Source organism: Cucumis melo, chromosome 8 (genome assembly GCF_025177605.1).
Source record: "Cucumis melo cultivar AY chromosome 8, USDA_Cmelo_AY_1.0, whole genome shotgun sequence".
NCBI lineage: Eukaryota > Viridiplantae > Streptophyta > Magnoliopsida > Cucurbitales > Cucurbitaceae > Cucumis > Cucumis melo.
The window spans coordinates 32,410,861-32,437,288 of record NC_066864.1 but is presented as its reverse complement, the minus strand read 5'-3'; the positions used below and the strand labels follow the sequence as shown (position 1 = coordinate 32,437,288).

The 26,428-nt window shown below is 37.5% G+C and overlaps 1 protein-coding gene across 3 annotated transcripts in view; it reads right to left on the bottom strand.

Annotated features, from left to right (window-relative positions):
• LOC103491258 (TOM1-like protein 5) overlaps positions 1–26,428 on the bottom strand; it is a 52,294-nt gene that overhangs the window by 15,861 nt on the left and 10,005 nt on the right. For 2 of the 3 annotated variants that reach the window (XM_051089377.1, XM_008451137.3), the window contains exons 5-7: positions 15,961–16,059; positions 14,248–14,361; positions 13,309–13,463 (exon numbers count right to left, since the gene is read on the bottom strand). In XM_051089377.1, the coding sequence (XP_050945334.1) occupies positions 13,309–13,463; positions 14,248–14,361; positions 15,961–16,059 (368 nt within the window). The remainder of the gene's footprint in view (positions 1–13,308; positions 13,464–14,247; positions 14,362–15,960; positions 16,060–26,428) is intronic. The other variant, XM_051089378.1, reaches the window with a different exon arrangement.

Genomic DNA, 26,428 nt, shown 5'->3' with positions numbered 1-26,428 from the left:
AGATATTAGATGATAAATAACTTTGGGATTTTACTATATTTCAACAATTTTCTTCGGTGGGTGTGTAGAATTAGTCGTTAATTTACACTAATCTTCTTCAAAATGATCTTTCTCAACAATCTGTTTATACCTTACGTAAGTTTTTATTTAATAAAAATACTAATTGTCAATTTCAACTGTTCTTTGTGTAAAGAAATTTTGATTGTCAATTTCAACTCTTCTTCGTGTAAAGAAATTTTGATTCATTCGGTGTTTCTTCTGTTCATTTTTTTTGCAAAATTGTTTGAAAAGGGCTATAGAGAGTATTAGTTTACTGAACTATCTCACAATTATGTAATAAGAAATGCATAATTGTTAATTTTGGTGACCGTGAAAGTAATTTGGAAAAAAATCAAAGAGTGAAGTTATGAGTTACTATTTCAATTATATATATTATACAAAAAAAACATAAAGTTGAATTTTTAACAAAGGATATTGAAAATTTAATGAAAATTTTAGATTAAAAATGTGAATCGGAGATTAAATTAAAACAAAATATATACAAATTTCAATTTCAATAATGAGATTGTAGCATTTTGAAATTTCAACTGTTCTTTGGGTAAAAAAATTTTGATTGTCAATTTCAGCTGTAAAGAAATTTTGATTCATTCGGTGTTTCTTTTGTTCATTTTTTTGCAAAATTGTTTGAAAAGGGCTATAGAGAGTATTAGTTTACTAAAGCATCTCACAATTATGTAATAAGAAATGCATAATTGTTAATTTGGGTGACCGTGAAAGTAATTTAGAAAAAATGCACAGAGTGAAGTTATGAGTTACTATTTAAATTATATATATTATACAAAAAAAACATAAAAATGAATTTAACAAATGATATTGAAATTTTAGATTAAAAATGTGAATCGGAGATTAAATTAAAACAAAAAATATACAAATTTCAATTTCAATAATGAGATTGTAGCATTTTGTAATTTATGAACTAACTTAATGAACAAATATATAACATTGATAAAAAGAATACATTCCTCTCGAATTAACGTCAACAACATGGTAATTAAGAAAATTAAGACAAATGATTTTAAGAAAAATAAGATTATTTAATAAAATAAATTTATGAAATTTATGTATTGGATCTACATTATATATTTTAGAAAAAAAAATATCATAACACTACTTAATAACTCTTCCCCCAAACACATCTTATCATAACACTATCATAACCCTACCCACATAACCCTTCTTCCAAACGCATCTTATCATAACACTACCTTCCTAAACCCTTCCCCCAAACACATCTTATCATAACACTAGTTTTATCATAATCCTAACTCTTCCATAACCCAACTCTTTCCCAAACGACCCCTTAGTCCTAAAAAATGGAGGAACATCCAAAATTGAAACCCTACCCTCAACAAACGCAACTTTTCTGCCTTCTGCAATCAAGCCAAGATCCCATGCCTTCACAACATCATCTAAAAACTCTCCCAGTCCCTAGTCACCAATCGAAGCCCTAATAGCTCATTTAATAGCTCATTTACTGCTGTAAATAAAAACGGCCAAATTTGCACAGAATGGATAAATCTCATAACTCTAATCCACACTCTTTTGTATAATCTCCTCCTCAATCTTAGACCAAACCAAAGAAAATGTCTCACTACTAAGACGACAGTGGGCACCTTAAACGCAAAATCAGGCACCCAATCCAACAAGCTCTTTTGCTTCTCACCTTCACGATAGAATTTTTCACTAATCCACAAACTACTTGATGCAGTAATGCAGAAATTTTAAGAATTTTCCTGAATAATATTTCTGACGTGTTTTATTAATGAAAAGGGAAGTCTTTATATAGGCCGGAAAATTACCAGAGTTGTTGAAGTTAGTTATTTTAGAACTAACTTTTAAGATTGAGTTAGTTTATTTTAGAACTAGCTCAAGAGACAAGAATTAACTAAAGAATAACTAATCTCAAGATATAAAATGGTAATTCAAGATATTCAAGAATTTTCTAAAGAAATGTTAAAGAATTTTAAAGAAACATCAAGAAAGGAGGATGTTCTACATCAAACCCGTCCCCTAGGAACAAACTCGACCTCGAGTGAGAATTAAGAAGCTAAAGAAAAGGAATCTAGAGCATGGTATGGGAACGGGTCAGCAACATTGAATGATGGGTTGATTCTTAAGTTTGTCAAGAGATCTACTCAGTAAGCATTGGGGCTGAGTCTCTCCAATATTTGAAATGGACCCATGCGCTTGTTTGTCATTTTGGAATGATGACCAGCAGGGAATCTTGATTTTCGAAGGTACACCATAACTAGGTCACCCACTTGACATCCCTTAAAGTGTTTGTGAGAGTTAACGGCTATTTTGTAGGAGTCATTAGCAAGCTCTAAATGACTCTTGACTTCTTGGTGTAGTTTGGAAATACGTTCAGCCACCTCCATACTAACATCAACAACAAATGGTAGATTAGCTAAATTAAAAGTGACACAAGGGAGACTAGTATATACAACCTCAAATAGGGACTTCCTTGTTGAGTGATTTGCCATGTGGTTGAATACGAATTCTGCTTGGGGTAAAGCTAAGTCCCATTGTTTAGGCTTGTCCCCACTAAGACACCGAATGAGGTTGCCAAGAGTTCGGTTGGTCACCTCTTTTTGGCCATCAGTTTGAGGATGGCTGGCGGTACTAAACAGAAGTTTGGTGTCGAAGTTCTCCATAGGGATCTTAAAAAATGACTCAAAAATTTTACATCTCTATCCGAAACTATAGTTTTAGGAATTCCATGTAATCTAACAATTTCTCGAAAAAACAAGTCTATATTCAAAGCATCAGAAGTTTTTTTTACAAGAGATGAAATGGGCCATTTTACTAAAGCGATCTACTACTACAAAAACAAAATCATGAACTCTTTGAGTTCTTGGTAAGCCTAAAACAAAATCTAGAGACAAATCCTCCCAAATAGTAGAAGGAATAGGCAAAGGAGTGTACAAACATGTATTTTGAGAATTACCTTTAGTTGTTTGGCAAATAGAGCATCTTTGAATGAAGTTAGTAACATCTCTATTGAGTTGTGGCCAAAAGAATTCAGAGCTAATTGCAGCCAAAGTTTTGTCTCAGCCAAAATTTCCTGCTAATCCACTAAAGCGTGCTTCTTTAATTATTGCCTCTCTTAAATATGAATGAGGAATGCACAAAACATCACATTTGAAGAGAAAGTTATTAACAATGTGGTAATCTTTGCAAGGTTTATGGTTAGAGCAAGTTTCCCAAATACTTTTAAAATCAGTGTCGGAAGGGTACAATGTAGGTAGGTGATCAAAGGCAATGATTTGAGATTGGAGGGTGGTAAGAAGTATACCTTTTTGGCTAAGAGCATCAGCAGCCTTACCCAAAGTATGTTTAATTACAAAGTCGAATCTTTGTAAGAATTGTAGCCATCGAGCATGCATTCTACTAATTGTTTTTTGGGAATTCAGAAATTTAAGAGAAAAGTGGTCTGTAAGCCAGATAAGAGTATTAGCAAGTAGATAATGTTCCCATTATTTTAGAGCACGCACAAGGGCATACAGTTCCTGTTCATAGGTACTCCAATTTTGTCTAGAAGTACTTAATTTTTCATTAACATACTCTAAGGGGTGTTCTTGACTGAGGATAGTTCCTATACCTAAACCTGAAGCATCTACAGTGACTTCAAATGGTTTATCAAAGTTTGGTAGTTTTAAAACAGGGGACTAGCTAAAGCTAAATTTAATTGACAGAAGTTGTCCTCTTCGACTTTACCCCATTGGAAACTTCCTTTTTCTAAACAGTTTGTCATAGGTGCTGCAATAGTGCTGAAGTTTTTTATGAATCTTCTATTGCCTCTAAAAAGCATTGAATATCTTTTGGAGTTTTTGATTGTGGCCAAGAACAAATAGAGTCAATCTTTTCAAGATCAACAGAAATACCATTACAACTTATGATAAATCCAAAAAAATGAATATAGCATAAAAATTCACATTTTTTAAGGTTAATTTGTAATTCATTTTCTTGTAAGGTAGTAAAAAGTAGCTGGATGTGTTTTAGGTGATCCTCCTTAGAGGAGGTATAGATGAGTATGTCATCAAAGCATACCACAATGAATTGATTCAAAAAAGGCATTAATCTCATAAAGGTGCTAGGGGCACTAGAGAGACCAAAGGGCATAACTAACCACTCAAACAACCCTTCATTGGTTTTGAAGGCTGTTTTCCACTCATCTCCTGGTTTAATTCTAATTTGGTGGTAACCACTCTTAAGATCTACTTTGGAAAAGATGGAAGTCTTACCTAATTGACTGTAATTTTATTAATTGCTCTATTATCCACATAATATCTCCAGCTAGCATCTTTTTTTGGAGCAAGTAGGGCTGGGACAGCACAAGAACTTAGGCTAGGTTGGATATGATCTTTGCTAAGGAGCTCTTCTATTTGTTCATGTAAGATTTTGTATTCCCTAGGGTTCATTCGATAGTGTGGCAGATTAGGTAAGGTACTACCCGGCATTAAGTCTATAGTATGCTGTATATTTCTAAGAGGTGGCAGTGAAGCAGTTGGTTCTATAATTTTTGAAATTTCAGCTATAAGGTTTGTTATCTCATTAGGTATGTGATTTTTTGTAGGTACAGTGTTGTTTCCTTTAATAACAAAGGCTAATATAGGTGGTGTTTTTTAAGGCAGGAACTCCTTACCCTTAATTACTGAAAAAAGTTGTTTTTCTTTATTAGGGTTGGGTTTTTGTTTCAGAAAGGCTGCCTATAGGTAAGAGAACTACACGACGACTCATCCAATAAAATTCAATAGTGTTAGCACTACCTCTATGAACGTAGTCTATGTCATACTGTCAAGGTCGTCCTTGGTTTGTAGCTGAGTTTCTTGGTCGTTCTTGTCTTTCTTGATTTGTTGCAATTGGGTTTCTTGGAGGCTAGATTGCTTCTTCTACAGGTTGGACATGAAATCGGGTAAAAAGATTGGTTAGTTCTACTAAAGATTGTTGTATATCCGACTGTCCTTGTCAAAGTTCTTCAACAACTTGTTTTACCAACTGCAAGCGTTGGTCGAAAGAGGCTTCCACGTCCATGGCTATGAGTGGTAAGATCCAAGTTTTTGTGGGAAGGGTGAGCTAGACCACGCTCTAATACCAATTGATGCAGTAATGCAAAAACTTCAAGGATTTTCCTGAATACTACTTCTGAGGTGTTTTATTCATGAGAGGGGAAGCCTTTATATAGGTCGGAAAATTACAAGAGTTGTTGAAGTTAGTTATTTTAAAACTAACTTTTAGGATTTAATTATTCTATTTTAGAACTAACTCAAGATACAAGAATTAACTAAAGAATAACTAATCTCAAGATACAAAATGGTAATTCAAGATACTTAAGGATTAGCTAAAGAAATATTAAAAAACTTTAAAAAAACATCAAGAAAGTAGGATGTTCTCAATCACTACTATCCTTCACCAACCCATTTTCGACATTCTTACTCACTGCTTACTTAAAATCCAAAGGACCTTTCAAGACCTCCCAAGATCTTTCATAACTTTAGATACTCTATTGAGCTCACCGACCACCAAACCCCAACCCTTTCTATTGTGACACTTGGGAATAAAGACACAAGATTTCCACTCTTTGGACACCACCACAAAGCGGCCCCCAGAGTTCAACAACAATTGAAAGAAAATAATTGCCGCATCCAATCAACGTCTTCGCCAAAACCCCTCAACCTCCCTACAGTCACCACCAATTTTAAACAATCCCTAACCCAGGCTAGTGTCCCAAGTTCCACTCTAAGTTGCTAATCCTCAAACCTCAATGCTCTTCAATGACCACCCTCTTTCCCTTTCCAACCTTACGAAAGACGAAATCTTTCCTATCTGTCTTAACCCTGCCCATAGACTAAAGTTTAGAGAGACCCATTTATAAACTAAGAAAGGTAAATTAACTTATCCACGAGTCTTTGATACATTCCCTTGTCAACTAGAGTAGTCTCTTCACTCTGGTTTAAAACAAAATTTTGGATCCACGAGTGTTTTTGCAATTCGACGCTCAAGTTTTCCTATCTCTTTTAACGAACCCATAATGTATTTTCTTTGAGAAATTCCAATACCATCTTTGGATCAAGCTTCCTTCGTGCCTACAAAGTATTTCAAACTTCCCAAGTCTTTGTATTAAATTACCAATTCACTCAAAAGCTTAAGTTAATGGTTAAAGAAAAATTTAATTATATATCACTAACACTCCCCCTCACTTGTGGGCTTGAAATATTTGAAAGGCATAACAAGTGGAAATAAATTTTAATTGGAGTGGAAACAACAATGCAGAGGTTTGAACACAAGACCTCCCGAGACCACCTGCTCTTGTACCATATTAAATCAAGTTAAGATGTGTCCATATTGCTATGATATGCTTGTTTTTATGTCATAATTCTATACCCAAGTTATTGTCCAGAACTCAGTACCAAGGGACAAGTAAATGAGGAGGCAGTTGCTGAGAGATATGATGAGTTTTATAGGTCTTTAGGACCTACTTCATTGTGTGATAGGCTTTAGGTCGTATGCTAGGGTGCTTAGCCCTTGGGGGATAATTATTACATGCACATAGGCAGATTGCCATTGTTGTGTTGAGAAGCTTCGAAACACCAAAGACGTTGGAAGTATTGGGCATGCCCTACTACAACGTTGTTAGATTTGGGGCATTGGCACAATGACTGATCCACGCACGCAAATCAACCTAGCTAGAGTTCATTCCCTTATCCCAGGGGAAGTTCAGGCTCAACCACTTGTTCTTGTACTAGAGGAACGAGATTTCTTTTGCTAAGTTTTATTACTGAAAAGTGTATAATAGCATGTGTTTTTATTTGTTTAAGCTAGTCACTCACTAGGCTTCCTACTCATGTTCTGCAAAATGATTTCTTTTTTACCCACGTAGTGATCGTGATCTAGAACCTAACCTACTGCTACCAATCTGCTACGTTGTCTACAAGGTTTATTATGTTATTTTTGTTCTAGTTCTATATAGTTGACTCGTCCATACCTATATTAGCCTTGGGGTTAGTTTTGTGAGAGCTTGAGTTTGTTTGTGGTTTCCTAACCTCTTCTTAGTAATATTGTACATGAGTATATTGTAAAATATTTTTTTCCCGTTGCGTAGTTTAAAGTTTGGTTTTAAGTTGAGGTTTACTTTATTTTATATTATTAGTTTGTTCAAGGTTAGGAGAAGTTAGTTTCAAGATGGTCAATGAGTGTCATAAGAGAGTTGATGCTTGCTAGTTTCACACCACTTCTTCAAACATGAGACTCTCAACTAATGATATGTTGGTGGTTTCAATCCAGGACCAAATTGCCCAATTGACTCAATCATAGGGGCAAAACTATCTTATATATGCAAGCATTCAAAGGCACTCCTGCATCATATAATCATCGAGCAATTCTTTGGATGATGTGCTCCCTCATTTCCTTGTTGTACGCCGGAAGTTTGTTTTCCTTTATCGTTCTTTCTATTTTGAACCACAGTTTCTAGATTAGGAGTAAAAATGCATCCATTGGACCCTTTTGTCTTGGCTTCTTCAAGCTCGAGCCACTTGATATTGCTTTGTTGTTTACACTAACACTCCCTTCATCTTCATCCTCGAACCGTAATCTTGTACATCAATGTCCACAATCAAATTTCTTTGTTCTTTGATCTCCTTTTTCTTGGACGTGTAATCTTTAATTTCTTCCACATAATCCTTACATTTTCTACAAGCTGTGGCATTTCTATAACCACCAACAAGGTGTTGTTTCAATCGATACACCCCTTCTTTTGTTACTTTCGAACAAAATCCACAACAAACTTATTTATATCTTGGTCATTTTGCGATCGACCATATTTCCATGTTGGATCTTTTTTTGAACTTTCATCAGCCATCTATGGCCTAAGCAATCCAAATAAGTATTCAATCTTATTGAAAAACCTACTATTGTTTTAGTTAAAAAAAAAACATAAGGTTTTTGTTTTAACAAAAATAAATAGCTTAGAAAGTAGAACTTAGAAGGTATTTAAATGATTAACACTTTTGTTTTAGTTAAAAAAAAACAGCACATACCTGTGCTAAGAAAAATAAAAAAACAGAAGGTAATATGATTAAAAAAATTGCTAATTTGGCTAACGGGAAGCTTCTTTGTCTTGTCTTCTCCTCTGTTTTTGCACCAAAAGACAGAATAATGGCAACAGCAACACCAAAGATTTTCTTTGAATAAGATCAGATGGAAAAAGAAGAAGAAGGTGGCCGGTGGCCCTTGCCCGCGCTGGTGACAAAATTTCCGCAGAACGGAAGAGTTGAAACTTGAAGTCGAAGAAGTCGAGCCATGGACGAAGATGTTCTTGCATAAGAGTCATTTTGTTTCTTCACTTATAAGTTACACATAATAGGTAAAGAATAAATATAATAATTTTTTAAAAAATTAAAGCTCCGCCCAAATGTAAAAGCCCGCGCCTTTGGGCCTTTTGCGCCTAGAGGAAGGCACGCGCCTCAGCAGCGCCTCAGCAGCGCCTCATCATCCACGCCTCACCTCTCCATAAATAAGCGCAAGATGTACGCCTTGCGCCTAGGTGCGGGCCTCAGAGCGCCTTTTAAAACACTAGTCGGGGATTCAACTATTATGCCTCCCCTATAGTATATTTCAAACATTTTTAGTCTAGGCAAGCTTGCATATGAAAATGCCAAAACATCACCCTAGCTTGACGACACAAAAAGGAAAGCAATGGACTAAACTACATACAAGACATAAAGACAAAAGTGATTTGGGGGTATTTAGGCATGTGACCGTAGGCAAACAACGCCTTGGACAAACATGCCCGTGACATTCTCCCCCACTTAAACAGTTGACGTCCCTGTCAACTGACGAAGCTGGAACTCTTCAATCTTCTGCTTCCACGCTTCAAAGTATTCGACACGTTTTCAGCTTGTTACTTCCACGGGGAGGTTCTTCCACTTCACTAGGAATTCAGGTATCTTCACTGTGGGTCTTCTACCTTTCCTTACTTTGTCAGAAAGGATTTCTTCTTCTCTATCTTTTTCCTATTTTAGGTCGATATATAACCGCACAGCATTGTTGCACCGCTGATTGAAAATTTGATCCTCCGCTCGAGACTCAAGGGGGCATCACTTCTAATTTGTCATCTTCTCCATCCACCCCGAAGTTTTTTCTAGGCACGCTCGAGCGATGTTAGTCATCTATTCCCATCCCTTTGAAAATTTGTGAACCTAGGGGTTGTTCCGTACATAAGGGCGATCAAGTGGCGACAATACAGAATGCCTACTACCATCAATCTCAAACGAACTTCTCCCAGTCGGCGAATCTGTCTAAGCATTGTGACCAAATTGAGCTACATTCAGTAGTTGAACTCAATTCCTTTGTCTGCCATCAACAAAATGACGCAGATATTCTTTGAGCATACAGTTGAATCGCTCGGTCTCAACTTCGAAAGGCTTGGTTGCCTCAGCAACTCCAAGAATTTGCCCCTCAGTCATGGCTTGCTCTAAACCATCGAAGGCGGCCCGACACTCGGGGTTCCCAACCCACTAAATGTTTTTTCCCAACTCTGTCAGTGAGTTTACTCTTTTTGAGAATCCTTTCACGAATTGCCTGTTGTGATTAGCCAATCCGAGACGTGAGCATAACTCTGTAACTTACTTCAGTATTGCCCAATCACGAATTGCAGCAATCTTCCTTTTTCCCATACCAATTCGATCAAACTCCACCACATGACCCAGCAAGTTTATTTGTCCTTGCTCAAAGCAGCATTTTCCTCTCTTAACATCCAGTTGGTTTTCCTTCAGTTTCTGAAAAAACTTTTGAAGGTGGTCTTTGGGTTCTTCCCTCGTGGGGTTATAAGTCATTATATCATCTAGGTAGACCACGATAGAATTGCCAAAGTATTCCTGGTTGTGAGGGCATTGGTAAGACTAAATGGCACTATAGGGAACTCAAACGCTCCATATCTTGCAACACAAGTCATCCCAAGTCCCTCTCCCTCTGTCATTCTTACTCGTCGGCATCCCGATCGGACGTCTATCTACGGAAAATACTTCGCCCCATGTGGGTGATCAAATAGATCGGTGAGTATGGGAAGTGGATATTCATAGCGAACTGTGAGCTTGTTCAGGGCACGGCAGTCAATACACAACCGTAAGCTTCTATCATTCTTCAGGGAAATGACTAGGGCTCCAAACGAAGCTTTTACAGGTCTACTAAATCCTGTACTCAATAATTCCTTCAACTGTTTCTGAAGTTTGGCTAACTCCGGTGGCGCCATCGATAACCATTCTTCACAGACGGTTTTGCCTCTATTAGCGATTTTATCCCATGGTCGATCGTCCTTTGCGACCATTTGAACCAACTATTTAGCATTACACCATGGCACTTCTCTAGGACACACGGTGTCTTTGGGGACTGTCTCCCCCGATTTTCCCAATGCCTTAAGCAAGATGGCCACAGATGTTAGTTCTCGAGCGAGGCTCTTGACCAGTTGCATGGCCGATATGATTTTCAATCTGTTACGCTGACGAATGTTTGTTCGCATGACGGTGGGAAAAATCCAATGATCACTAGACATTTGGCTGAGGGCATTGGTATGACCTAATGTTCAAGGAGGAATTCCATTCCCAATACCACAACAAAGTCGTCCATCTTTACAACCACAAAGTCTACAGGACCTTTCTATCCTCTCAACTTCATCATCGTCTGTTTCACTAGTTTGACGATGGGTAGAGCAACGAAATTCACAGCCTTCATTCTTCCTGAATCCTTCTCCCAATGGAGTCTTAGACGTCTAGCTTCTGCCTCTGTTATGAAATTGTGAGTTGCACCGGAACCAACCATAGTGTTCTTGGTCAATTTTTGGTTGATCCAGGTGTCAACATACATTAAACCCCTTTCCGCTGGCACACTTGTCTCCCCTGCCTTTTTCTGAAGAGACGATAGGAATTTTAAGGCCTCTATTATAGGGTTCTCAACTTCTATCTGGTCCACTTCACCTTTGGCTTGACTCGATTTATCATCTGAATATGGGATTAAAGAGGCCTGAAAAGCATAGAAGGTAGTTTTATTCGGACATTCTCTCGCCAGTCCCTTACATATGAAACAACTTAGGGGACGCTTGAGTGAGTCCTAATTATTGGGCCTTCGCCATGTGTTCTCTGTATTTGATTGGAAAGGTCTGCGGTCTCCATTAGGACATTTATTTCCCCTGACAGCTTTGGGAGAACTCGGGCGACTATTCTTGTTCCTTTCAAGTGAGGACCTTTGGTGACGTCTCACATCTCGAGAGTCACTAGTCAGATTAAACAACCGTTCGGCTTCTACATACGCTAATGTGAGGTCTTGGACCCTTTGTTCCATATAATTTGGTCTTTGCCCACGGTTTCAGCCCTTCGACAAAATAGAAATTGTCTTTCTTTGACATATCGCGTATGTCTAACATCAGCCCCGCAAACTGTTTTACACTCTCGAATATTGTCGGTGTGTTTCAGTTCAAGCAGTTTTCGCCTAGCCAAGATTTCCACATTCTCGGGGAAGAACTGCGAGCGGAGTTCTTTCTTCAAAGCGTCCCAAGTGTCTATTGTGTAACGCCCTTCTTGCATGTCCACATATTGGGACCACCACAATTTGGCATCCTCAAATAGAAGCATCGTCGCCAATGTCACTTTGGCTTCTTCAGTAACTGTGTTTGTGGTCTTGAAGTATTGCTCGAGATCAAATAAGAAGTTCTCTAAGGCCTTCGCATCCCTTGGCCCACAGAAGGGTTTGGGTTCCAGAATCTTTACCTTACTAACAGAAATTGCCTCTCCGACTGGAGCTTGCTTTGGCATTGCTCATGTTGTGAGATTCAGTCTTGTGTTCACATCTGCGATTTCATTCCTAACCACATCGAGGGTAGCTCGAAAATCCTCCGACATGCAGTTCATCTCTAAAAGTGTCTTTCGAGAGCTATCTAGCTCAAACACGTTCCTCTATATGAGCAACAGAGCCCCGCGAATTGTCCCCACGCTCGTAGTTACCAGTTCTTGCAACATTTACTTCTAGAGTGTTAACTCTTGCCAACAACTCTTGTATCGGCAATCCGTCGAGGCGGCCAGCCACCGCATCGACCGTATCAACTTTCTCAAAAATTTCTCCGAGACCAGACTCCGAGAAGCAGATGGAGTTGAGAACTTCCACTAGATAGAGCATCTGCTCTTCCAACTTTACTAGTCAGTCTTTCTAGGCCTTACCCGACTGATTCATCGTCAACATGTTTGCGTCTTTTTGTTAATTAGTCAATTTGGCTCTAATACCACTTGTCGTAATCGTAGCCTTTCAAACACGATTGTGCGGCATTTGTTCTTCTCCATCAACAAGTCAGCCGCATAAAATTCGAAAGTCGCGAACAAACTCGCGACATAATGCAGCCTCCTTCACGTTCTTGGAAAAATTGTTTTATAAAACGTGAGAAAAAGGAAATCATTAAAAACATCATAAATGAAAACATTGAAGACTATCAATTGCAAAGAAAAGCTAAGCTTGCAAAGAGTGCGATAAGGCTTGGTCGGGAATTCAACTACTATGCCTCTCTTATAGTACATTTTTGAACATTTTTAGCATTGGCAAGCTTGCATATGAAAATGCCGAAACGTCACACCCTAGCTTGGCGACACAAAAAGGAAAGCAATGGACTAAACTACGTACAAGACATAAAGACAAAGTGATTTAGGGGTATCCGGGCATACGACCATAGGTAAACAACGCCTTGGACAAGCATGCCCGTGATACTAGGAGGGAGTGACAGAACCTAAGACAAAGCTTCATTGATGAAGGGGAGAGGTTTCTATTGGTGAATTCATCATTGAGGCTAGTGAGAAATTTGTAAACATGGCTATCCTCTGCCACTTTCTAGGTGGTGTGCTTGATCCTTAGTTGATTGCCATTTGTAACCGTTAGAAAACCTAAATTAAATAGAGTACAGCCTCAATGAAATAAAAAATATATATAAAACATAAAAAGAAAGAATCCTACAACATAACTACAACAAATAAAATCAATTATTATGGCATAAATCAACAATACCACAATTCCATAAATAGTTCCTTTTAGCAAACCATTAGCTGCACAATCATCAACACTTATGATGGGAGTTATGTGTTTTTTGTTTCATAAATAGTTCGTGACAAATTTCTAGGATTTTTAACAACTTATTCTGTATGTCAAAAATAAAAAGAGAAAAACAAGTGGTTAACAAGACGAAAAGTGCAGAAGAATAAGCTCAACAAGATATACCTAGATTCTGGTAATATCTGAGGTTCCACTCTAGCAACATTCTCCTGCTCAGATAATCTTATTATGCCATTTTGTGAAGTATTATTAGTTTGCAGCTGGGTAGGACTATGTGATGAAACTGCAGGAGGTCTTTGAGGAAACTGGACTCCTGCACTCTGAGATACAAACGAAAAATTCATTCGGAGTATTCCAACTTCAAAGATTCTATAGTTACTGAATGTAATCATAACAGATGGAACATATGTTCAAGTTCCTTTCTTTGAAAATTACCAAACTTTTCATTAGGAAAATGAAGAGAGATTAGTGCTTCAAAATCCATAAACCCAAAAACCCAAAAGAAACCAAAAGCAAATAAACAACAACAAACAGAACACAATGTTCGGAGTTCCTAATCTTTTGTTTTATGAAGTACTAAGGTTTTCTCAATGGAACTCTTCAGGGAATTATCTAAGCAGCAATGTTTTATGAAGTACACATAACAAAAGGAATCAATGTCATAAACAATAATGTGTGGGAATGAAATCTGATACTTTCCCCTCTCTTCCTTCATTTTCACCGAACCCAAAAAGTATAATCCCACGCTATAAAGTTGACGATTAGACACAATCAAAATATCTTTCATTCTGAACCTACAAGGACAACTATTATTTAGCAAGCATCAACCTATATCAACCTATATTCATATAATACTATATCTTATGCAAGGTCCCATCATGCCTTGAACTCATTTCTTCAAGCCAATGTCATTCAACTTATTAGAACCATGAAAGCATATTATTGTGATCTACTTTACTGATGAATTTATTCTTTCACTCCTTCAAACTATAAATAGTGTTGAACTACAAGGATTTAATTCTCTTAGCATGATTAGATCTATTTGCTTCAAAATACAACTTCTAATCAAAGAGATATATAGCAAATATGGGGGCAATGTCCTACCACCAAATCATAATATGCTGAATAATACTGAGGGAACTTTCCAGAAGCACCGCCAAGAGCTGTCTGTGTGGCATCTAGGAGAAGAAATATTCTCTCTCGCACTGGTAAGTCAGACTGCAAAAATAGAAAATCAGGAAATTGCAAAAAAAAGTAGTTGCAAAATACATAAGATTTGAAATTTATTTTCCGGACATCGTGAAAAAGTTGAAATATGTTGAATCATAATATTTTATTGAAAAAGTTGTAGGAAAAACATAAGATTCTTTTAAAAAAACTGTCGTTCCCCTCTCTTACATCTTGAAAAAGTTGAAATTTGTATCTTTTTCAAAAAATAAAATGCAAGAGATATAATAACTTTACACCAAAAAAAAAAAATCACTTATTTTTTAAGCATAGGATCGTAAGAACATAATCAAAGTCAATTTTCATCTTTTTCAAGATGTTGAATTGTTTAATAAATTTTTTCTGTTTTTTCTATTTTAAAAAGGAAACAAAGCTATTGTGTGTTAAAAGGAAATTAGGATTTATGGCTTATTATTATTTTCAATTATTATTATTATCCTTTTTGGTATTTCCATTTATGTATTTTCCTTTTGTAGTTTTTCTAGGCCTATTTATTCCTCTATGTAAAAGGTCATTATGGACTCTCAATTACTCTAATTTATTCAATAATGTAGAAAGTTCACATAACGAAAAAGAGATTAATGCTAAAATTATACAGAGAGCAAACAGACTAAGACAGATAACAAACAATAACCAATCAAACTCAGCAATAATAGCAACCTAATCAAAATCCTCTAACCCAGAACAACAAATGGAATCTATAATGTAAACTAGGCACAAAGTAATTAAAACAGATTGTCAAAAGGAACCCAAAGTAAACTAACAACAGGCCCACTATAAGCTTCAAGATGAAGAGGGAACACAGAACAACCAGCCTTGCTGAATCTTCACTAGGATGAAACCACAGAACTGCTAAAAAACAATAATTGTTAACCGGTTGGAAACATTTCTTGAACCCATCTTCTTCTTTGATTCTCGGGAGGCTCGTCTCCATTTCAAAAAAGAAAAACTAATGCTAAAAGTTACAAATACTCTCAAGAGAGGAAAACAATTCACAAATTTTTTATTTGGATTTGGAAATCTTCGTTAACTGAACTTGAATCATCAGATATATATCATTGGTTCCGTCAACTTCTTGAAATGTTGGAAATTACCTCACTTTTTTATATTACCTAGTAAATTATAAAATAAAACCAAGATCTAGTGTGAATTTGTTGATAGGTAAAAAAAGTAATCAAATACATTTGAAAGTGTTACATATTATATCCAATTTATCTTCACCTATCAACTTAAGCTTTTGGGTAGATTGGTGATTTAAGATGGTATCAAAACAGGTTCAAACAAATCAAACCCAGCAATGTATTTCCTCCGCATTTAATATTGATTTCCACTTAATGGACTTTCTTCATATTTCAAACCCACAAGTGAGAGGGAGTGTTTAGATATTATATTAAATTTACTTTCACCCATCAGCTTAAGCTTTTGGGTAGATTGGTAATTTAATAAAAAGAAACACTTCCAATAGAGGCATTCATGTTCTAATTATCTATAATATGACATGCCGCCATATCCATAACCATGTCCATGCCATACTTCTAAAGGAAGATTGTAGTCAACTATTTGTTGAAAATAAATAGAACAAATTCAGACCTTTTTCTTTACTATCTTCACAAGAATAGGGAGAACCCCTGAATCAATCACCTGCTTGTGTATTGCTTCTCCAATATTGTTCATCAACATTTCAAGTAACTGCACAAAAGATTAAGATATTGATGGTGAGGTGTCCAGCAACAGAGCATCAGACTAGTATGTGAAGAATGCTTTGGACTGGGGACAAATTTAGTAGATAGAAACTTCATCAAAATCATAATATAATAGTACTCGACCTTATTAGCTTCTCTTTTTTCCTAACCAAGAAATTTTGAATTATGAATAAAATAAAAAAAGCCAACTAGGTTAAGGATTGAAAAATCCATCAATATATAAATATATCCACAAATCAAAGGGCAGAACTTCAATATTAGGAACTAATTGATATCTCCAATATCTTTCAATAATAAACATAAAACATTAGAAACAAAAAACATGATATGAATACGAATAATAATAACAAAATATTTAACTTAATATGGAAATAAAAATAACTTTTAAGTATAAATTATTAGTTTTCTACTTTTTTTTTCCTAAAAGGGGCAACCCACTGACTCTACAACATTTGGGTAGTTGACCACCATAAATTGAAACCAGGAACAATTTGAGTGTTTATCTCCCTTTTCACCATTAAGCCAATCCATGATGGTTTATTAATATTTAACTTTAGAAAAACATCCGTTGATAACGGTATTTTATGAATTTATTCATCGACATATTCATAAAATTGAAATTTACAAAACAACTTTTCAGTGAAAGGATAAGAAGAGACTAATGCTCAAGACACAAAATAAAAAAAAAAAAAAGAAAAATAAGATAGACAAATCTTTTTACAATGAAGTGTTACATCTAAAAAGAAAATTGAAACAGCATAAACAAAATAAGAAAAGGCAAAACTTTGGGTGAACTCAAACTAAAAAATTAAGAAAGCAGTATCTTGAAGAACTCAAGGAATTCTCCAAAGCGAAACTCCTCACAGAAATCTATCAATGGATGTGAATAAAACAACTGAGAAAAATCATCGAAAATTCCCAACCAAACTGAAACCATTGCCTACAGAAATCACTATAAATTAAAAAACAAAATACAAGGCGAACTAACACCCAAAAATAGTGCACCCACTGAAAGATACACTGAATTCAAAGGAAGCTTCAACCGGAGAACTTCTGATAACTTCTCTCTAACTTTTCTCTCAAAATGTGAGAAAATCTAAAAGAGATGGGAAAGCTCAAGATCGATAGGAAGGAATTTTTGGTTGGGTTTATGGTGAAGGCGAGGAAGATTTACATAGAGGAAAGAAATGGAAGGATATTTGGTAAACTGGAGCTGGATTTCGGCACCTCGGCTTGGGTTAGGGATTGTTTAGTGGGTGCTGCAGGCGCGAATAATTCTATGGTCTTTTGGCGAAGAAGGTTAGAGTTCGCCATTATTTTCTTTCAAGTGTTGGAAAATGAAAAAGGTAGGTTTGCTATATTATCACTAGAATCTTTTAAGGAAAGGAAAACAAGAATCTTCATACCAGAAGGGAGCAGAGGAAGTGGCTGGAGATCTTTGGCAGGGGAGATATCAGCTTTGCTTCCGTGGTCAGGTACAATCAATCAGAAGACAGGCTCCATGTCCCAACCAGCTAAGGTTTTGCGAAGAAAGGGAAAGAATGTTTTTAGCTGCCGGTAACTTTGCTAAAGAAAAATAAGAGACATGAGGGATCAGAATCGAGAAGCATTCAAAGGGTTGGGAAAGATGGTAAGGAGAAGAACAGATGAAAGTGGAAAGGACGTGGAATTTGCATTTGAATGGAAATCAACAGTTATAATTAAGAAATTGAGAGCTTCGTCAGATTGGGGGGCCCTGAAGCAGTTGCTTGAGCAGCCTCCGGTTATTTGCTGCAACTTTAAAAAATTTTGTGCAAATCTTGCAGTGGGAATTGGTGGGTCAGATTCGGAGGCCAAAAACTCATTAGGGTTGGGTCATTGTCCAGAACTAATGGTTTCTCTTTTCACCCTTAGGACTTTCGTTGATTAAAGAGGAGAGAAAGTAGGTGTTTGGTTGGGGGTGGGTTACAGCCCTTGATGTTCCCCTTTCTTATGAAGGAGGGAATTTATAGAATCATAGGTGGTTCCATGTGGTGGTCCTGATGAAGAAGAAGACCCTTTCTTTAAATCCAATTGGATGAGGGAAGTGTGTTTCAAAGCCTTGGGCAATGAGGATGGATTTGTTCTGGCGTGTTGTATCGTAAATTACCAAGAGTTCTCATTTTCGTCGAGGTTTTGCATTGGCTGGAGTCAAGAAGGTGAGGTTCAGTTACTGTCAAAAGATGGTACGGATGTAGCGGCCCTCTGATCATTCAGTCTGTCATTAGGTCAAAATAGGAGGGAAGAAGGAAGTCAAATTTGAATTATTCTAAAGGTGTTAGGCTGAATGGGGTAAGGCCCACTATGAGCATGAAAAGAAGAGGGTTGACTTAGGGAGTGCTTTTGAAGTGGGCTGTGGGTGTGGTTTGAAGACGGGCCAAATTGTTTCGAACTTCACAGATTCTTTGGAGCATTTTCCAAGGGCCCGGAGAAGGGATCTGTTAAGCAAAGGAAATATCAGAAAAAGGCCTCCAATGTCTAGAATGAAGGCCTAGGAGGTGACTCAAGTTAAAGAATTCGGCCCTAGCTCTGTTCAACAAAAGTCAAGGCTTGATTTTAACTCTACGATCCAGACAACAAAAGTCAAAGCTTGATTTTAACTCTACAATCCAGGCTAAAGAAAACCAGGGGCTCTTTGGAAGAGGAGATGGGTGGCGGGCCTTCGAATACAAGTTTTGATGAAGAAGAGTGAAGGTGATTATGGTTCAGACCCATCGATCATTAGTTAGTCAGAAGATGACTCCTTTTCCGTGACGTCGGTGCTTATGAAATGTTCAGAAGTGGAGATGGCAGAATTAAAGATCTTTTCGTCGTCGATGCCCGATAAGCAGTCTAAATCTCTGAAACCAACAATGGCTGTTAACCAGAGAGGGAATCTGAAATGATGATGAATCAAGTCCTTTCGTCGAAGAATGTGGATTGCAATTTGAATATTGTGGAAGTGCCTTCGGAGGATGTTGCTCTCATTGACCAGGCAAATGGGTCTCTTCCCAACACCTATCAGGTGGGTTTCAAATGCGGTGGAACAAAACAAGTAAGTACCCTTCCTTTGGTTCCTTGTCCTTCAGTGGGTTTGAAAGAGATGGTGGAGTCTTCTCCCCTCGATTTCTCTCTCTGGTTCAGTGCAATTTGAATGGAGATTAGGCAACCTAGGATTGAGTGTCTGTATTCTTCTCTTGTCTTTGTGAATCTGTATCCTTATCAAGGAGGTGTGGGTTGTGCCTTACCCTTTGCACCTGTTTACTCTTTGGAAGAGAGGTGGCCGGTGTTTAATCAAATGGCCCAAGCTGTGGGAGTCAATTCAGAAGTTGGTGGGGTGCTTCTTACCAACATTGTCTCTATTGGTGATTCTTATGATCAGCAAATCCCCTCTAGTAAGCAAGGTGCCTTGCCTAGTGAAAATAAAAGATTTGAGTGGTGGGAGACGTAAGCTACGGTGGACATTAAGAAAGTGGAGCCCAAAGAAGGAAAAACGATTAACGGAATTATTAGGAGGGCTAAGAGATGAGAAGAAATTGAGAGAAGGCAGCAATAGGATGACTAGGGAGTTAAAGATGTTGGATAGCTCGATTAATTAGGGTGGTAAGAGAGCCTCTTTAAAGGTAGGGTTTGCTCGGTGTAAATGTTAAGAATCGTTTCTTCGAACGTTAGGGGTCTGAGGGCCAGACTAAAAGGAGGCTTGTTAAGGAAATACTTTGCCAAGAGGATTCAGACATTGTCATTCAGATGGAAACCAAAAGAAGTGAATTTTGTAGTAGGATAATAGCTAATATTTGAAGACATAAAAGGGTTGAGTGGGAGGTGTTTTTTAACAAACTCTCCCTTATCTGATAGGAAAAGGACCTATGCAGAGAAATTGTTTGGAATTGTCCCAACAATGGCATACAGTAGTTCAAGATCGAAGAGGTTGACAAGATTTATGTTTTTCTTGCCGGTATCAACTCTAAGTTCTATATTGCCTGCAGACATATACTGGGTCAGAGACCTATACCCTCTCTAATGGAGGTTTGTTCTAAGGTTCGCCTTGAGGAGGATTGTACCAGTGTTATGAGTAGTCTGACGACCCCCGCTACTGATTTTGTTGCCTTCAGTGCAAAGTACCCTAGCCATGACAGTGAGAGGCACAATGGAAAACTCATTCCTATCTATGAGCACTGCAAGAAACGGTTGCATACCAAGCAACAGTGTTGGAAGTTACATGGTCGTCCCCCATCAAAGGTAAGAAACACTCTATCGACGACAAACAGAACCCGAGGCGAACTTATGTCAGTGAGTATGCCAGCCCCTCTCAACCACCTAGAGATTCCAATCCGACTACACTAGGAGCTATTGCTCAGACAAGTATACCTCAATCCTTCAGTCTTATTAGTATCGATGGGAAGAACCCCTAGATCCTGGTCTCTGACGCCAAAAATCATTTGACAAGTTTCTCCAAGAATTTTATGATCTACATTCTATGTGCTGAGAACGAGAAAATAAAATTTGCAAATGGCTCCTTGGCTCCCATTGCCAGTAAGGGGCAGATTACTCTTTTTGAAGGATTAACCTTGCACAATGTGTTGCATGTGCCCCAAATTTCCTATAATCTTCTGTCTGTAAGCAAGATTACTAGTGGACTGAACTGCAAAGCAACATTCTCACCCGATTATGTTTCCTTTCAAGACTTGAGCTTAAAGAGAATGATCGGCATTTGCCAACACAATAGGGTATTCTACCTATTTGATGATGATGCCTCCTCAAGTAGCAGTTCTAGGCATGATTTTTTATCTTCATACTTTACTACTTTTGAAAAAGATGGTATGTTGTGGCATTTTCATTTAAGCCGCCCTAACTTTCAATACATGAAACATTTTCTTCCTCATTTTTTCTATAAGGTTGATGTTAATTTTTTAGCTTGTGATGTATGTGTTAGGGCCAAACAGCATCAAGTCTTCTTTCCCTCACAACTATACAAGCCAACCCAACCTTTCACTCTTGTTCATAATGATGTTTGGGAACCATCCAAGGTCACTACCTCCTCTAAAAAAGGTGGTCTTTGACCTTTATTGATGACCATACTCGTCCTACTTGGGTTTTCCTTATCTCTAACAAAACCAACGTCGTTTCTACATTCAGGACTTCTATCACACCATAGAAACGCAATTCAATACAAAGATTGCAATCCTATGTAGTGATAATGGTCATGAGTTTCAAAATCACCCTTTAACGAGTGTTTGTGGTCTAAAGGAATTGTTCATCAAAGTTCATGTGCTTACACCCCCAACAGAATGGGGTTGCCAAGCAAAAGAAACGTCATCTTTTGGAAGGTGCTCATTCCCTTATGTTGTATATTTCCCTTCCTTCCTATCTATGGGGTGATGTTGTTCTTACTGTAGCTCATCTCATCAACCAAATGTCTTCGCGTGTTGTACACCTCCAGACACCACCTGTCTCATCTCCAATGTTCTCCTTCGGGTGTTCAGGTGCACAGCCTATGTCATAGCCATGGCCTAACCGAACTAAATTCTCTCCTCGGGCACAAGCGTGCGTGTTTGTTGAGTATCCTCTACATCAACGAGGCTACAAACGTTTCCACCCATCTTCCTGTAGGTACTTTGTTACCATGGATGTCACCTTTCTTGAGGATCGTCCTTTCTTTCCTGATAGCCTACTTCATAGGGTTTGTGTGAGTGAAGAGTCTAACTACATGGTTCCTTTGGAGTCTACCTGTCGTATTGTGGTTACCTTACCTGATCTAAATCCCCACAGTACAGTCCTACCTACAAATTAAGCTCCCTAGAGAACCTACTATAGGAGGAATCTCAGAATGGAAGTTGGGCCTCTGGTGTTTAGCCGACTCCGGTCCAGGATTCTAAACCTTTATGAGATCAAGATATGACTGACTCTATTGACTCACATTTTAATAACAAAATCAATGAGAATGACAAGTTCGAGACGAATTCCACTAGCTCTCATACTAACAGTAAGGTGGGTGAAAATGACGGATTTGAGAATGATAGGTTCGAGACAGATGCCCCTGAAAACATGGTTGAGAAGGGTGGTCATCACAACATAAAAGTGAGGTCATTATAGAGTTCACCGAAAACAAAACCAAGCAAGACCATCCAGGAAACATCAGTAAGTATGATCCATCGCTTGACCTCCTTATTGCACTGAGGAAATGTACCAAGTCCTGTACTAAGCACTTAATCTATAATTATGTTTCGTACGAAAACCTTTCACCTTAGTTCAAGGCATTCATTGTCAACCTTGACTCTACCACGATACCCAAGAATATCCACCTTGCTTTAGAATGCTTTAAATAGAAGACTGGTGTCATGGAAGAAATGAAAACCCTGAAAAAGAACAAGACCTGGGATCTCTACACACTCCCAAGGGGCACAAGACCGTGGGATGCAATGGGTATATGTACTCAAGTACAGAGCAGATGATATCCTTGACAAACATAAGGCCAAATTAGTTAAAAAGAGTTTACTCAGACTTATGGTGTTCACTATTCTGAGACATTTTCCCCTATTGCAAAGTCAAATATTGTTAGAGTCTTGTTGTCAACTGCTGTAAATAAAGACATTTTCCCCTCCAGGGTTTGAAGCTCAATTTGATAATCAGGTTTGTAAGCTTCGAAAGTCTTTGTATAGGTTGTAACTGTCACCGAGAGCTCGATTTGATAGGTTCACCACTTTTGTCAAGTCTCAGGTATACAATCAAGGGCACTCCAATCACACTTTGTTCACAAAGGTCTCCAAACTGGGAGAAATGTTGTCTTGATTGTCTATGGTGATGACATTGTGCCATCTAGGGATGACACCATTGAAATCATCCAACTAAAAAAGATGGGGTTGAATTTGAAATTAAAGACTTAGGGAATTTGAAGTATTTCCTTGGAGTGGAGGTTGCTAGGTCCAGATAAGGCATCTCTGTGTCTCAAAGAAAGTACAACCTTGATTTATTAACTGAGATAGGTATGATGGGATGTCGTCCTGCTAATATGCCCATTGAGTTCAATGCCAAACTTGAAAACTCAGGTGACAAAATTTCTGTTGATAAAGAGAAATATAAGTGCCTTGAGGGAAAGTTGATTTACCAGTCTCACACTAGGCCAGACATCTCCTATGTTATGAGTATTGTCAATCAGTTCATGCAGGCATCTTATAAAGACCACATGGAGGTTGTTAACAGAATTCTAAGGTATTTAAAAGCAACACCTTGTAAAGGGTTGAAATTCAGGAAGACTGACAAAAGGTGCATCGATGCCTATACAGACTCTGACTGGGCAAGACATATTGTTGATAGAAATCCACCTAAAAATACTACACCTTTGTGTTGGGCAATCTCGTTACTTGGAGAAGCAAGAAGCAAGGAGTTGTGGCTAGAAGTAGCACTGAAGTTGAATATGAAGCTATGAGTTTGGGAATCTATAAGGAAATCTAGCTCCAATCAGGACTATGAGATGCCAATGAAACTATTTTGGGTAACAAGCCAACTATCAACATTTCCAATAACCTAGTCCAACATAATAGAACCCAACATATGGAGATTAATAGACACTTTATCAAAGAGAGACTGAACAACGGTAGCATCTACATCCTTTAAATACCCTCGAGCCAACAGATTGTTGATATACTTATAAAGGGGCTCCTCAGACAAAGCTTTGATTCATGTGTTAGCAAGTTAGGACTTTCTAACATTTACCTCCCAACTTGAGGGAGAGTGATAGAAATAGTGGGATTGGACCTTGATGAAATCCCAGGGGTAGCTAAGATTTACTTTGCCCTAATTTTTTATTCTTTTAATTAAGCTTGTGTTGCCTTTAATTTCCCCCATTATGTACCTTTATGATTATCAAAAAAATAATAAGAAACATACATATCGTGGTTTTCCTCCCTGTATTAAGATTTCCACGTATTCTTCATCTTTATTTTTCAATAAAACTAAAGCTCAAAGAACAAAAGATTACCAAGAGCAAAAAGGACCAAAAAAACACATACAACAAAAACCAAAACAAGAGAGAACATAAAAAATTTCAATGAGCTGGACAAAACCTTCTAGAAACCAACCAAAACAAGAAAAAAATACAAAAGCACAGGGAAAGAACTTTCAAAAAAAGCACCCCAAATCATCTAAAAACTTAATCCTAAATGGCTTCAAAAAATGAATGGAAAGGAGAACACCAAGACAAGATAACCAGTCAAGCGGCTTCAAGCTTGATTTAAGAAAACAAGCACGAGCTTGGGAAGACTTGCTAAAATCTTCCATCTCATCAAAAAGGAAAAAAAATGTTGCATGTGTACTATTGAAAAAGCCCATCAAAGCTCCAAATCTTCAAACAGAATTCTAAAAGGATAAAAGAAAGAAAAGAAAATACAAAGAAAAAGGTCAAAATGAAATCTCACTTTAAAAAAAAAAAAAACCATTATCTTGCTTCAACAATCCTTCCCATTTAACAAATGGTATGCTCAAGTGGGGTTCATTTCCTTTCTGAATTCGTCTTTCAAAGCAAATATGCCAGATTGATGGAATGATCAAATTCAAGGAGGATGGAAAGGTTTTCGGTTTATGGGGAAGTTGACGTGTTTAAAGGGTAAGTTTAAAGTGTGGATTATAGAGGTTTTTGGAGACATTAGATTGAAGAAAAAAGAAGTTACAGCTAGGATCGATGAGATTGACACTATTGAGGCAGAAGGTCTCCTTGAACGTGGTCTTAAGGAAGAGAGGATTAGTTTAAAAGAGGCTCATGCGGAGTTGATTAGAAAAGAAAGGGTGAGTTGGAACCAAAAGTGTAAAATCAAATGGCCTGAGGAAGGGGATTGTAATCTGTAAGACCTCCCATGATTAATACATATAAAAAAAGGGGTAAAAAGGTAATTAAATGATTAGTTATTGGAAAGAAAAGGTGCTGAAAAAAAAGTTTGCAGGTGGATCATGTTGTGGGGCCCGCAGGGAGGAATTTGAAGAGTGCTATATAGAGGGTCATTTAGGCCTTTTTGATGGGAGGTCATATTTTGTTTTCCATTTGGTGTAAAGGCTGCCGTAGCCTCTGGGAATTCCCAGCTCACTGTGGAGGGCTAGTATGAACTTTATGGTTATTTGTTCTTGTTTTCCTTATCTTCTTGTGACTGTTTCATGCTATTATGGCTATATAAATAACTAGCATAGTACTGTCTCTGTTTCAGCCATTAGTTAGTGTGTAAGGTGTTTTATTGTTAAGTGTCTTAACATAATCCTGGATTTTTCCATAGAGTGGCAAATGGGAGAAGGAATAAAAATTGATCTCTTGCTTCTTGACAATGGGGCTAGTACAAGAGATAGTGAGGACATTGAGGAGGAAATTATAAAATCCTTGTCAAATCTCTTTGGTCCTGAAGTGAGGATTAAGCCTTTTCTAAAAGGTATTGATTTCCTACTTTGTCTAGGGAAGATAAGGTGTTGGTGGTGCTGTTTACCTTTACAAGAGATTAAAAAGGCTATCTTCAGTTCTGAATGTAACAAATATCCTGGGGCCGATTGGTTCTCTATGGCCTTCCAAAAGAACTGGAATATGATCAAAAGGGATTTGGAGGGGGTTTTAAGGAGTTCTTTGAAAGAGGCATTTTGAACAGCTTGATGGCGGAGACATTCATTTGTCTGATCCCTAAAAAGGAAAATGCCAACAGACTAAAGAAGTTCCAACCTATCAGCCTTATTACCAGTGTTTATAAGATTTTGGCTAAGGTTCTCGCTAATCGGCTAAGGAAAGTGTTGTCATCGACGATCTTTGACACTCGGGGTGCCTTTTTGACAGAAAGCAGATTTTAGATCAAGCTCTTATAGCTTATGAGGCTATAGAAGAGTATAGGTCAAAGAAAAAGGAGGGCGTTATACTTAAACTTGACTTTGAGAAAGCGTATGACCATGTGGATTGGGATTTTTGGACCGAGTGATAGATGAAAAAAGTTTTGGCTATAAATGTATAATGTGGATGGGAAATATCCAGCACCTTTTAGTTGACTGTGTCTTTGCATCTAAATGTTGGTTCCACCTTCTACAAGCATTCAATATTTGTTGGGTTTTTGATCAAGATTTTAAGAACAATGTGACTCAAATTCTTGTCGGTCCAGCCTTGAAGAAGAAGACAGCGGATTTGTTGTGGGTAAACGCTCTCTTAGTTGAGATCTGGTTTGAAAGAGACCAAAGAGTTTTCCATGATAAACCATCGACTTGGATGGATCATTATGATTCTATTCGTTTGAACATATCTTCATGGTGTTCATTATCCAAATATTTTCAGGATTACTCTTCACAGGAAATTTTACCAAATTGGCCAGCCTTTATAGCTTCCCCACTTTGAAGTCCTCGAT